General features: G+C 39.5%; 1 protein-coding gene across 3 annotated transcripts in view; it reads left to right on the top strand.

The window, feature by feature from the left end:
• exd3 (exonuclease 3'-5' domain containing 3) overlaps window positions 1-11,309 on the top strand; it is a 49,862-nt gene extending 38,553 nt beyond the window's left edge. For all 3 annotated transcript variants that reach the window (XM_065290367.1, XM_073816068.1, XM_065290370.2), the window contains exons 19-20: window positions 10,234-10,300; window positions 10,463-11,309. In XM_065290367.1, the coding sequence (XP_065146439.1) occupies window positions 10,234-10,300; window positions 10,463-10,785 (390 nt within the window). In that variant the 3' untranslated portion in view covers window positions 10,786-11,309. The remainder of the gene's footprint in view (window positions 1-10,233; window positions 10,301-10,462) is intronic.
• The last annotated feature ends 1,953 nt before the right edge of the window (window positions 11,310-13,262 follow it).

The raw sequence follows: 13,262 nt of genomic DNA, 5'->3' as shown, positions 1-13,262 counted from the left end.
TTAAGTTATGAGAAAATTATGCTAGATTTTTACATAAATTTAGGTTTTAAATCATTAAACAAAAGACAGATTGGTAGAAGATGTAAGTGCAAAAATGGCCTGGAAGCCTTCTGACATCTGAAGATCTTACATCATTTATTTTACAAATGCCTTTTGGTTTAAATTTTTTGTTACCTAATGCCATTAAATTCATGCATGTAGCATCCAAAAGTGTTCTAATGTGTTTTTGGGCCATTGCACCCCTCTCTGAGTTAGGCTTGGGAACGGGGGTCAACAGAGGCTGGCAGTGCTTCCTCTGTGTCTGATTCTGCTGATGTTATCAAAGGTTGGAAGTCTGTTTGCTTTGGGAGCGCTGGGCAGTTAGGGGTGGGAAGGGTCAAGGAACAGCCCCCCCGTGGGACAGTTGAGGTATATGGACACTGAGGTCAGCCTCTCTGGCTTGGGAAAGGGCTGGGAGAGCCTGGACTACTGTACGACATTGAGTAAAAATGGAACGGAAAAATGGCCAAATTCAGACAAGAAAAGATACTTGCTCGCCCCTTCTCTATTTTCTCCCCTCCTTTACACTAAACCGATGAAAGTCAGTTTTCTCACAGGAACCGTATTACTGCATCCGTGGTGCTTGCGTATAAGGAAGAGGAGGAGGCGCTTAAGTTAACCTCATCCGTTTCACCTTTAAAGGATAAAGGGATTCCCCAGTGATATCATCTAAATTTGAAATATTAGCTTGTTCATTGGTGAACTAATGCATGGTGGGATATGCTCAGTACGTTCCTGGGACTGTACCGGATTTCCTACGGCGTAAACCGCCACATTTGATCTCTAGATTTCTGTCCTCTTTGAAGATCTCCGTTACAAAGAACTGGGACACAGAAAGCCCCAAAGCCACTGTGTAATGGCAGAGAACCTGAAATCAAAGCGACAAACTCCACCACTATGGGAGAACTTTTCTGCACCCCCCTCACCTTCCCCTGGAAGTTCCCGATTGGTCAGGTTTCGTACCTGTCTGCATCCGTCTGTTTAAACCCTCCCCATGGGAGGTATTTTTTTGTTTTCTTTCTCACCATTTTTTCATCGCTGTCTATTTTGTTGAGCTGGGCCGGTCCAGCCGGTTCCCACAGAGCAGTTCCCATGGTTATCGGCGAGGAGATAGCGTCAGGGATGGAGGGTGATTGGGATTTGGGGGGGTTGGGTTATTTGACAGAGACCGGGGAAGACAGCTCTGCGACTGGAAGATAGCAGCTCCGTTTCATGAAGGGTGGGGGGGCTCAGGGACTGGGGTTATTGGGGTCCAGCTCTCAGATATCAGTGAAGAGTAGGGGGCAAATAGAGTCTGGAGTTGGTGGGGGTGATGCTGGGTAGAGGTGGGGCGGAGCAATAGAGTTGCAGGGGCACTCTGAGAGGGACAGATTCAGTTCCCACACTCATAATGACCGTGTCACAGGAGACTGAAAAGGGACAGCCTCTGACCCTGGGGAATTTAGCAGGACCGATCAAAACGCAAAAAAGGGAGGGGTGGCAAAGGCTGCCGATGGGGTCTGTGACACAGTAACTCTCTCAGGCCATTTTAGGCTTCTCCTTTTCGCTTTCACACCCAAGGTGAACCCCGATCCCAACCCCCAGCAGTCCTCTACCTCAGGGTTTCCACTTTACCTCCCCCTTTTCTGTGTCTTTCCCTCAGGCCTTTGTTCACCATCTTGTCCCATTTCCTCCCTTGTTCTTCTTTCTCTCTCACACTTCTTTTTGTCCACCCCTGCTGCCATCTCAAAGACCTCTGGTTTTGTCCTTTTCTTGTGGACACCAACACTCGGAGAGAGATGCTTTGAAGTAAGCTTTCTCCTCTCTTGCTCTCATGTCTTATCCAGCATCATTAGCACTTGACCTCTGTCCCCTCACGCCCTTTCATTTCACTTTATCTCCCCCTGACTGTGTGTGTGTGTGCACTATTATCTTTGTGAGAAGATCAAGCTCATTGGGTCTCATTTGCACTCTAATTCCATGGCACAATGAGCCTTTCATGTTCGCAAAATTGTTTTCCGGAGTTCGATACTGTCGGCACATTGGGGCCCCTTTAAGGTGGCTACCTGATACCCCCTTGCAACTAAAATGGTGCTGTTTTCTAGGCCCAAACCACTTTGTCCAGTGTTGCCAACCTGTTGGTGACAAAGTGGCATGACATTCCTTTTATTTAGCACTCAAGGTCAGTTAACACTCTTTTTGACCTTGAGCCAAAGGTAGATACATATATTGTAGATCTATAAAGACTTTATTTTTTATTGCATTTAGGTCCATTGACAAAATCCTTCCAGCAAAGCCACGTTGTAGAACCCTTCAGGTTTTCAAACTTTCGACCCACCATGCGGTTTGGAAATTTTGACCCTATTTACACCTGGTATTAAGATGTGTCTTGGTTGATCCAGTCACATGTGGACGATACTAAGTACAGGTGTAGAAGGGGTGTGAATTTTTTTAGCGCATTGAGGTAGTCAAAACTGCACTGGAACAGGTTGCTTTTGTGGTATAGACCAGGTGTGAACGGGAATGTGTCTCTTTCGTCCACTCGTGATCCGATCGACCAAAACGCATGTTAATACCAGGTACAAAAAAGCTCTTTTTTGTCAGCCCGATGGGTCCCAGTGGTGGTGCCCAGTGGAGTGGGCTGAGCACCAGTCAACCCACATCTTTCTCAGGCTCGTCCCCCCCTTCAGGGCTGCCATAGTCAATATTTACAGTTGGGAATGAATCACAAAGACTTCACAATAGCATACCAAACATGCTTAAGTTTGTCGGTTAAAGAAAGCAAGTGAGAAAAGAAAGAGAGGTGTGAAACGTAACATGATGGTTGCGCAACAGATTCTGGTGGCGCTCCCATGACAAGACATCAGGAAACAGGACAGGACAAATACCACAGTGAGTTACAAAGGGTGTGGTGGGAAGACTTCGTGACATGACAACCTTGCCCACAGTTTTTCTCTCTCTTTCTGTTTCTTTTTTTCACCCTTTACATGCATGAGTTCATCTGTGCTGAGAAGGCACTCAATATTTGTCAGGTGTTGCGTTATCATCCACTAGTGTGAGAATATTTTAGCCGAGTCTGACAGGTAACAGTAAGCAGTTTCTTAATAGGGTTTTTTTAGCTCCCCAACTAGTGCTGTATGAATAATAATGCTGAAAAATAAATTATGAAATGAATAATAATAATAATATTTTTTATTATTTCTATAATTCGTTATTTTTTAAATATTTGTTAACTACATTAGTTTACATGTACCAAGAGAAAAACAACACTTTTAATTAAATTAATAAACAAAAAACTAACATTAACAAACAATACATAATTGTATTTATTTGCATTAGCTAACTGAAAAATATTTATAAATACTATAAAAAATATATTGCTCATTATTAGTTGGATTGACTGATCTGAAACAGTGTTAACATAAAAGAAAGCTTTTCTTCTTTTGCCGTCAGACAGTCAATGGGTCTCAAATTTGTGCGTACAGATGTTTTCATGAACAAATCATGATTCAACAAAATCTTTTGTATTCAAATTTCTTCTAAATGTACACAAAAATTTAAGAAAACCTAAAACAACTCATATGCAATAATCACAACAATCAAATACTAGGCTATAATTATAATGTGTAAAATAATGTTGATATTTTTATTTAATTATTATATTATTATACATGATTATTATTATATACATTATATTATAAATTATTATAGCCTACTTATTTTTTTATATAAAGAAGATGCACATAATGGAAAATCTTCACGCTTTCCTTCCTCACTTTTTAAATCTTTATATGAAAGCTTCATAACGTCATGTAAATGTAATGAGAAGTCGAAACGTCAATCACTTGATCTCCTGTCTGTTTTATTTTAGGTACAGATGCGCGTCTCTGTCACATTAATTAAATGTCATATTTGTTAACACATCTAATACTTATTTGAATGTTACTCCCGTCGGTGGACAGCACTGGCTTCCTCCAGCGACAACAAAACCTCCCAAATAAAAAATGCAAATTAAAACAGAACTTTACCGATAATAAATATGATCATGGATTTCTTTTCGAGCTCTTTTGCTTCTATGACAAATACTCTAAAATTTTCCATGGACCAGCGCTGGGCTATGGAAAGCCCTTATATGGAGCTGGTTTGGGCGTGTTTTATGCAAATTACCAACCTCGTGCACGCGGCCGCTCGTAGAACACTCCAAATTCACATAAGAATAAGTATAAGAACAAGTTTATGTGTGTACGCATGTGTTGTGAATTAGGCAGAACGTTTTCATGAGAAGTTAACCGTAAATTAAAACGTACGCAATTATTAGTGAATAAGACCCAAGTAAATACCTATAAAATATAAGTTTAAAGCAAATAAAAATTCAATTGAGTTAAAATGAATTCAGTTAATTTACACCAATAAAAATATTATTTATTTTAATGTAATTTCATGTAAAATAAAAACATGTATCTATGCATCAGTAAACTATAACAAGGTGTGACACAAGAACCAGACATCTTATTACATTTATTACGCACAAGTTCCCCTATGACATCCTCAATGGTATTTGGTGCTGGAAGTACATAAGAGTCATTTATCCGACCGCCTGACACCGGAGGATGAAGAATGAGCTAAGAAAGAGCTATGAACCATTCTTGTTTTCAGGGCTCGTAGTGGGACTATTATCCCCCTATTTGGGCAGCGCTAAAGAGCTCAGCTCTGTGAAGGGAGCAAGTATCAATGGGGTGGGTGGAAAGGCTAGCTTCACAGAGGCCAAGGTACCACACAATACCCCCAGTGCCCCCCTGAGCCCTGCAGCTAAAGCCCACACAAAGAGTCTCCTCACTGGCCATTATTCTCCAGCTCCTGTGGTTCTCTGCAGAACTTCAACCCCCCTCGTCCAAAGCTGCCAAGAAGCTTTCCGAGCGTGCCGAGTTTTTCCAAGACCAACAGAGGAGCCTTTCTCGCACACATGTATGAAATCGGGAATGTGCGTGTTGACTGCGTCCTGTCCTTCTGTCTCTGTCTGGTTCAACTCCCGGGGCAGTGAACGGACCATTAGCGTTGACAATAGCGCTAATCTAAAACACCTTGAGGCGGGGTCATTGTAGAGAGGGGGGTCAGCACTGATGAGCTTTCCACTAATGCCTCGAGTAAACCAGCGGACTCGCATCTTATTACCTGATAAGTTTGGCTTTTCTTTTCCATTTCTTTTGAAGTTATATAGCAGTGCACTGGAGGCTACTCCGAAAATTTTGTTTAAAATGACATACTATTAATAATTTTATTAAGTAGCTATTTCATTTTAATTATTTAACATTTGATGTAATTGGTTTTAATGAAAAATAATTTTTAATCATTAATATTTTAGTATTTTTAAAATGTCAGCATGTATACATTCACTGATGTTTACTAATACAACTTTGTAAAGTGTTACCATTATATATTTTTAAATTTGTTTAGTCGTTTGCCCAGCAAAAATCGTCCAATAGCTAACAAAAATATTAGCATATGTCTTCTTACATATCTGGATAAAGTTTTTCTGAAATGTGACCAAGACAGGGTTTGAATTAAGTTTTAAAACTAATCTGAAATAAAAATAAACTTGAAAATACTTTTGTCATTAGTTTAAGAGTGAGGTTAAACAAATTAAATACATTTATTGTGTATATGTTGGTTTTTTAGTACCCTCGAAAGGGAAAAGTGAGGTTTTCCTCACTATTTTCAGTACTGATAAAGACTTTCTCAGACACAGAAAATTAAGTTTTAAAACTAATCTGAATTAAAAACAAACTTGAAAATACTTGCAATAAAAAATTTTTTTTTTACTTTCGTCATTTGTTTTAAGAGCGAGGTTAAACAAATGCCAGCCAATTCTTTTGTCTCCACATGTGCAAAGTACTGTCTGCTTGATAATGTTATTGGCTGCCCAAGCCTGCAATAAATGTGTCAAAAACTGAGGTTTGCATTCCCAGCAAAACACTTCTGTTCCCACGCTTACCTGCCTCTCTCTCAGTTTGAATCATAGCACTCTCCCCTTATTGGTCAGCCGGTCGGTCATGTGACCCAGCCACAGCACAAGTCCTCTGCCTGTATGCAGTCCGGTTTCCAGATTTTCCCATGGGAGCGGCGGTGAGTGAGAGGGAGAACAGAGTCTGTGTGAGTCGAAATAATTATTTTCCCTCCACTCCCTTCCCCCACCTCCCGTCTATGAGAGCTCCCTATATCTCAGATCTGTCTTTCCTCCAGCACGTCTTGCCTGATTGGAAATGTTTGAGCTCGGTGGAGGCTCTTCCGGAAAGGTGATGTCTGGGACACTTTTCTTATAAACTGTTGTGCTGAATGTACAGTGGTCTGTCAGCTCTTTTACACCTGTTATTAAGATGTGTTGTGATCCGTTCGACCACAACACAAGTGGATGAGGGAGACCCATTCCCGACTACACCTGGTGTTTTAATCAAAATCTTATGTCCACTTTTGACCGCTTATGTCCTGATGACTTTAAGGGGATGGTCTATGGGCGAGTCCTGAAAACACGAGCGCTAATACAGGGCTCAATGCAAATAATTTTTTCTACTGGTTCGGTCGGGCCAGTGGTTCAGGTTTTCACTTGCCCTGCCAAAATTTTCACTGGCCCCAATAAAAAAAATGTCAGTGTCACTATTTAAAAATAAAAATTCAAAAGTCAAATATAATTGTATACATATACAACAGACATGTTCCAACGAAAAAAGGCTCCCAAAAAAAGGTTGTGTTTTAGCCAAGTAAATGTCTGCTTCCAAGATGTTAAATAATATACATTGATGAAAATACCTTCGCAAAATGAAACAAAAAGAAAGAGGCTGAGAACAGCCGCTTCAGTTTTATCAGTCAGAGTCTGAAGACTACGCCAAACACTGTGGGTTCGCGCAAGAAGTCAGGACTGATGTCTTTTGTGGCTTAAATTTTTTTTATTAATTCAATTGGTATTCCTGAAAATTTGCCTACATTTTCTCGCTTTACCAATTGAAGCAAGATTTTTTTATAAAGAGCAACTATTGGTCGATTCACGATTTAAAATTTCCTTTGGTATGCGAGTGTGTATTAGTACACGTTAACGATATGCAAAAGATACAAACCCCAAGGTAAACAATGACGCGAGTTATCGTTTCCAACATAAATATCTTTTCTTGGACTACAACAAACACACGGATTGTAGGCAACAGGTTACTTCCTGGGATTTATGATGCATTAAAGACCGACATTATCATAATTCCTCCCACTTTGACTCACAGCTTGTAAGTTAACACTGTCAGCATTGCATTGTGAGTGAATCTTTTAAACATGGTAACGAGCGTCACATTTCCGGCTGACGTCAGAGGTATTCAGGCCAATCACAACATACAGATTAGCTGGCCAATCAGGAACACAGCGCTTTTCAGATCAATGAGTTGTGTACAAAATCAATGTGTTTGAGGAAGGCAGGGATATCTGGAGCTACAAAAATGTACGATATGTGGAAAATAATGTTTTTTTTTTTACTATAAACCACACGAACACATTGTATTATACCAAATACACAAAATAACATTGTTTTTAGCAATGAAATAGGTGCACTTTATGTAGAGCAGCTTTCACTTTTACAGTGCATGAGCATCTACACCACAAAAACAATCAGGATGCGTTTTTCGACTATCTCTGAATGTGGTCGAAAGTGGATAAGCTCGAAATGTTTCACACCCCGTTTACATCTGTATTTAGCATGTGACTCAAAGACCAGAACGCATCTTGATACCAGATGCAAACAGCCCCTTAGGCACAACAATGCAGAGTTATAATAGCAAAACTACACTACACGGAAAAAACATAATCTTGCAAGTAGTTGCTAGGGTGTTGTTCTGGGTGGTACTTGGTAGTTACCTCCTAGCCCAAGTCAAAAGTGAAAACCACAGTTTCTTTTGGGTCCATGGATGTGGTCTGGGTCCCCTTCAATTTAAGTGTTAAGTATATTTTTTAAAGTAACCGTCCTGTTGAAGCCTCTGGATGCAATTGTTGCATATCATGTTTTGTGCTTTGGAGACATATATATGGCTTGTCAGTGAAAGAATTCTGTATCATGCCTTGCCTTCCAGCAAATTCACAAATTTTCCACCTGACGTGACAGTGTTTGAATTGTTAAGTACCACGGCATTACCCTGTAATCTAATAAAAGTGACTTCAAACCAAAGAAGAGCTCGCCTTGATGTGCCAACAATGTTTAAAAGTCAATACTGATGACTTATTAAAGTATCTGTCAGTCAAGAGTAAAATCATAGCTGGACCTGTAACAACAACAGCACCTGGCTCCTACACATGGCATAGACATATTTGCCATAGGGCTTGGTCTAGTCACGCCTCTCTCTCTCTTTCTCTCTCTCTCTCTCTCTCTCTCTCGTGTTTACATATAAGAGAGAAAGCTTGTGTATGCGGTTTTGGAGGCAAACACAGATGGAGAGAGCAGCGCAGGCGTACAGTACGTCTCTAGAGTCGGCGGAGCAGGTTTTGACTTGCTTTTGCATGGGAAACTCAAGAGCTGGATAGATAGTTGCCGGTGTGTTTGTGCGGTGTGTGGGAAGAGAGCACACAAGGTGCAATGACACAAATGCACAAACTTACATGTACACACACCTCACTTTTGACAAAAACTTGTGGGTGTGTGAACGTTAAACCTTCAAGTTTTGGATCTGTGTGCAAAAACTTCAAACTTCACAGAAATGCTTTTGAGGATATTTCAAAATTTTCCGTTCCTGGCATGTTTTTGATTACGAAATATAATAATGTTGAGAAACGTGACCATATTGAGAACCAAAAATGATAATTCTGTCATTAATTCATAAAACACTTGTTCTCATATTTATATTTATTTTTTTAATGTAAACCAAAAGAACAAAGCAGAAATTAGACGAATCTTTTATGCAGCTCATAGTTATCATTAAAGGTGCAATATAGCTGCATAAGGCCAAGATATATCGACTACATTTATGCATTTGACAGATACCTTTATACGAAGCAACTTAAAGTGCATAACAAGTTAAAGCTTTTATCCGTATGTGTGGTTGCGTTGCTAATTCTCCAAATGTGATTCTGGGTCCTTTACCATTTATTTCAGAGGGCACCTATTGTCCGATTCATGTTTTTACACTTTCTTTAGTGTGTAAGTGTGTATTAGTACACGTTAACAATATACAAAAGGTACAAACCCCAAAATAAACGATGACGCGAGTTATCGTCTCCAACGTAAATCTCTTTTCTTGGACTACAAAAAACACACGGATAGTAGGCAACAGTTTACTTCCTGGAATTGGTGATGTAGACAAGACCGACATTATCATAATTCCTCCCGCTTTGGACTGTAAGTTAACTCCTTTTAGCAATGCATTATGACCGAATCCTTCAAACATGGTAAGGAGCGTCACATTTCCGGCTGACGTCAGAGCTATTCAGGCCAATCACAACGTACAGATTAGCTGGCCAATCAGAGACACAGAGCTTTTCAAATCCGTGCATTTTTGGAAGAGAGTGAAATTTGGAGCTACAAAAATGTACGGTATGTGCAAAAGTATGTGTTTTTTTAACCGTAAACCACGCAAACACATTGTATTATGCCTAATAAACAAAATAACATTGTTTTAGCAATGAAATAGGTGCACATTAAAGCTGTCTTCTTTAAGCTGTCTTTATGGGTTTCAATTGCATTTCCTTGAAAAGAAAACTCAAACGTACACCACTAAAAGGCAGAAGTACTTCTATTAAACGACTGAATTGTCAGTATCCCAGTTTAGCTAGTGGAGATTGAGTTTAGTGACAAGGCTTTTAGCGGCCATGTGTTGTTTGAAAGGGTGGGAATCGGTTCCCTGCTGAGGAAGAGACAGATGCCACACCGAGGTGTGAATTCAAGTGAAGCGACGCAAGCTATTAACTTCACACCTTAGCTGAGTCAGTCGAGCAGAGTTTCATAAATGTGTTTGTTTATGTGCGTGTGTGAAACTGATTCTGAGATGTGGTCAAACATTTAGAGATAAGCATAAAACCTTATCCCCGGTTTCACAGACAAGGCGTGCTGGTGAAATGCCTTGCAAGTCGCTTTGGATAAAAGTGTGGTTTATAAAATGTAATGCAATGTGCAATCTTGTTAGTGAATTGTTTTACATGTTGTCATGACATTTTATTACATGAAAATGTGTTTTTTCTGACACTTGTTTCAAGGCCTGTAACTGTGATGAGTACCTGAAGCTGGCCAGAGAGGATATGACACGTATGATGAAAGAAAGAGGTTGGTAATCATTTGCCATTTGTTTCCGTTCACCATGACACGGTTGAATGCACACAGTTTAAAAACACATTTTATTACACTGACAGAGATATATAATCCGTACGATCAGATGGTATCCTAAAGCATTCCTCGACCATGCCTATTCTTTCTCTTCAAAAAAAGGTCTTCTTCAAAACATTGTTTCCAAACGGGATGATTACATGCTGCAGGCTGAGACACAAGCAGATTACAATATCTGGAGGTCCCCAGAGGCCCCCGACTTTACCCCTCGCTGCCGCTGGGCCCCACATACTGCCCTGGACCCCCAGACCTTTAAATTCCCCAGCGGGGCCGAAGTTCAGCTCGAGACCGTGCCCCCGGGGCTCCTTCCACGCATTCCAGTTTACTTCATCTGCACTGGCTGTGGAAAGGTGTTCTGGGAAGGGACCCACTTTGATAAAGTGCTGTCACAGTTTCAAGAGGTGCTTCATATTGAAAATGCATAAGATCAACTTGGAGAAATTCCAGGTGTGATGGCGTGACAATGTCGCGCTGTTTGTTTTTCACAGTGAAGAATGTCAGTAGTAGTTTTTTATTATTATTTTTATGTATTTTTTTTATTAATTACTGCACATGCAGCAGTTAATATTGTTGGAAGTTTAAAGCTGCTTTGCATTGTAAAATATAAATGTTTACACTGGTTGTTCTTTCAATATAGGCCAAGAAATGTATTTTTTTTTTTTTAGACAACCTTGATGTTAATTTTGTGCAAAACACATAATTTTTATAAGCTTTTAAAACTCTGTTCTATTTTTTTTTTTTTTTTTGAAAATCTGACACGGTTCATGTTTAGTTCTCAAATCTGTAAATCTTTTGAACTACAAAAATGTCTCGCCAGTGCTGAATTCATGCCAGCGTCCGTTTTCCTTCCATGTTTTTAAGGACGATTTGTTCATAAGAGGATGAGCAGTGCACACAGTGTCTTTCAAGCTGCCCTTCCAAGTCCAATAAAACATGCTTAAAAAAAACAGCCTACACCTGTGTCCCTTATATTTGTGCTTCCCGATTATAAATATCAAAGTGTTCACTGTAACTGTAGCTCTGGGTGTTTGCATTCGCTTGAGATAATCTCGTCTGCTTGCAGTAGGAGCTCTAGCTAACTCTGCTCGTGCTGCCCCGACTCTTCTGCAGTTCTGTTATTTGATACTAGCTCTTTCTTTGCTGGGAAGAAAAGCTCGCCTCTTTCCCACGCTCCTTGAACACGTGGTACTGGGGCTGAATTGGACTCCGTAGGCCCTCCCTCTATTGAGACGTCATGCTAGCTCCACAGAATCCCCGGCCCGTGACTCAGGGGCCTCAACCCGCTCTCTCCCCCCTCGACTCAACTGTCTGGCTTAGGCGCCAAAAACCTTGCAGAGGGGCTAGCTGGCTGGCTGATCTTTGACGAGCTCCCCCTTCCTGTCCCGATTGAGTAAAAATGCCTTCACATTGTGCACAGCTATGAAACGGCAAATAGTTTTACGCGCATGTGTTTTAGTAGCTCCTTGCGTTTGGAGATTTAGGTCACGGTCGGAAAATGATTTTTGAGCCCTGATGTGTTGTTTATGACACATTAATCTTTCATAACACATCTCTGCACTTGTTGACATTGGGAGGAGCTGCATAGCTCTCTCTCTTTCTCTCTCATTGGGTTAGGTTTCTGATAAATGTGACCTGGTGGCATAGGCCCGGGTGAAATGATACATTCCTGTTAAGTACTGTAGATTTGACATTGTGCAAATACCCTGAAGGCTATTCTCAGGTTTGGCTCAATTAGCACCTGTCTGAGGTGTCATTATAACTTGTCGCTTTGATGTCAATTTAAATTGCCATTTTAAATAACACATTTGGTTAAGTATCATATACTTGTAGTGAACAAGGTTGTTTGATGTCTTTTTTATTTTTAATAAGTAAATTATTCAATTTGTATTTTGACTTTTTTTAAATGTTAAGTTGACAGATGCCCATAAAAAGTATTTGAAGTCTAATGCCATGCCTAAAAAAATTAGGAACTTGCATATTGCATAAACAAGATCAAACCAGGTGATATCTAAAAAAAAATCTTACACTTTGTCTCAGAACTTAATTTTTTCAATTAATAAAGTCGGTTCCTCTCAAGTTTTGGCAACTTCGCTATATAACTAAAGGTGTAGCTCATGTTTCAAGTACATTTTATATTTTTGTGATTTTAATTAAAATGTGTATGGTAACCGATATTTAAAATCTTTTATCACTTAATGCAAAGACATTCATCATGTAATTGTAAGTACATTTTATATAGCATATTGTCCAGATAACTTACAACTGGTAGAGGCCTGTGTTTTCTCAGCACATGTTTTCCAAAAGGCCAGTGCACGGACACATCTTTCTGATTAGCCAACAGATGTGCTGAGATATTTTAGCTCTGCCCTGGCAGGTTTTAAAAAACACTTCTGTTTCACACATGGTCGAAATCCTGCACTTCGTCTCATTCGTTCAAATGATGGGAATGTTTTTTGCTCTGAGTAAAAGTCGCTTTATGCTTTAGCCAGTTGTAATATAAACTGAAATCTGGTACGTCTCGAAACAAGTGTCTGAAATTCATTATTCACACATGACCTCCAAGAGCTATTGAAGGATATTTCTGAGGGTAAATACATGTTAGGATTAGTTACTAGGAATAATTAAGAATGTGGATGGGTTATTTATATGCAATTTTTTAAATAATTTTTGTGCGATAGGTTCTACATAGGCCATTAAAAATATGTTAATATGGGAATTAAGTAACTAGTGTACATGTATTTTTATGATTTTTTTAAAATAAAAGAATTCAACAAATTGTCCATACTGTATGTCTCTATAATAATAATAATACTGTAATTTTATCAGATTGCTGGAAATTTGTATTTTATGTTAATTCTTAATAGCCTAAAACATTTAGTATGAATTTTAGCCTTACATTTCA

Source organism: Paramisgurnus dabryanus, chromosome 10 (genome assembly GCF_030506205.2).
Source record: "Paramisgurnus dabryanus chromosome 10, PD_genome_1.1, whole genome shotgun sequence".
NCBI lineage: Eukaryota > Metazoa > Chordata > Actinopteri > Cypriniformes > Cobitidae > Paramisgurnus > Paramisgurnus dabryanus.
Note: the sequence above shows the minus strand (reverse complement) of the source record. Positions and strands in the feature narration are given on the sequence as shown.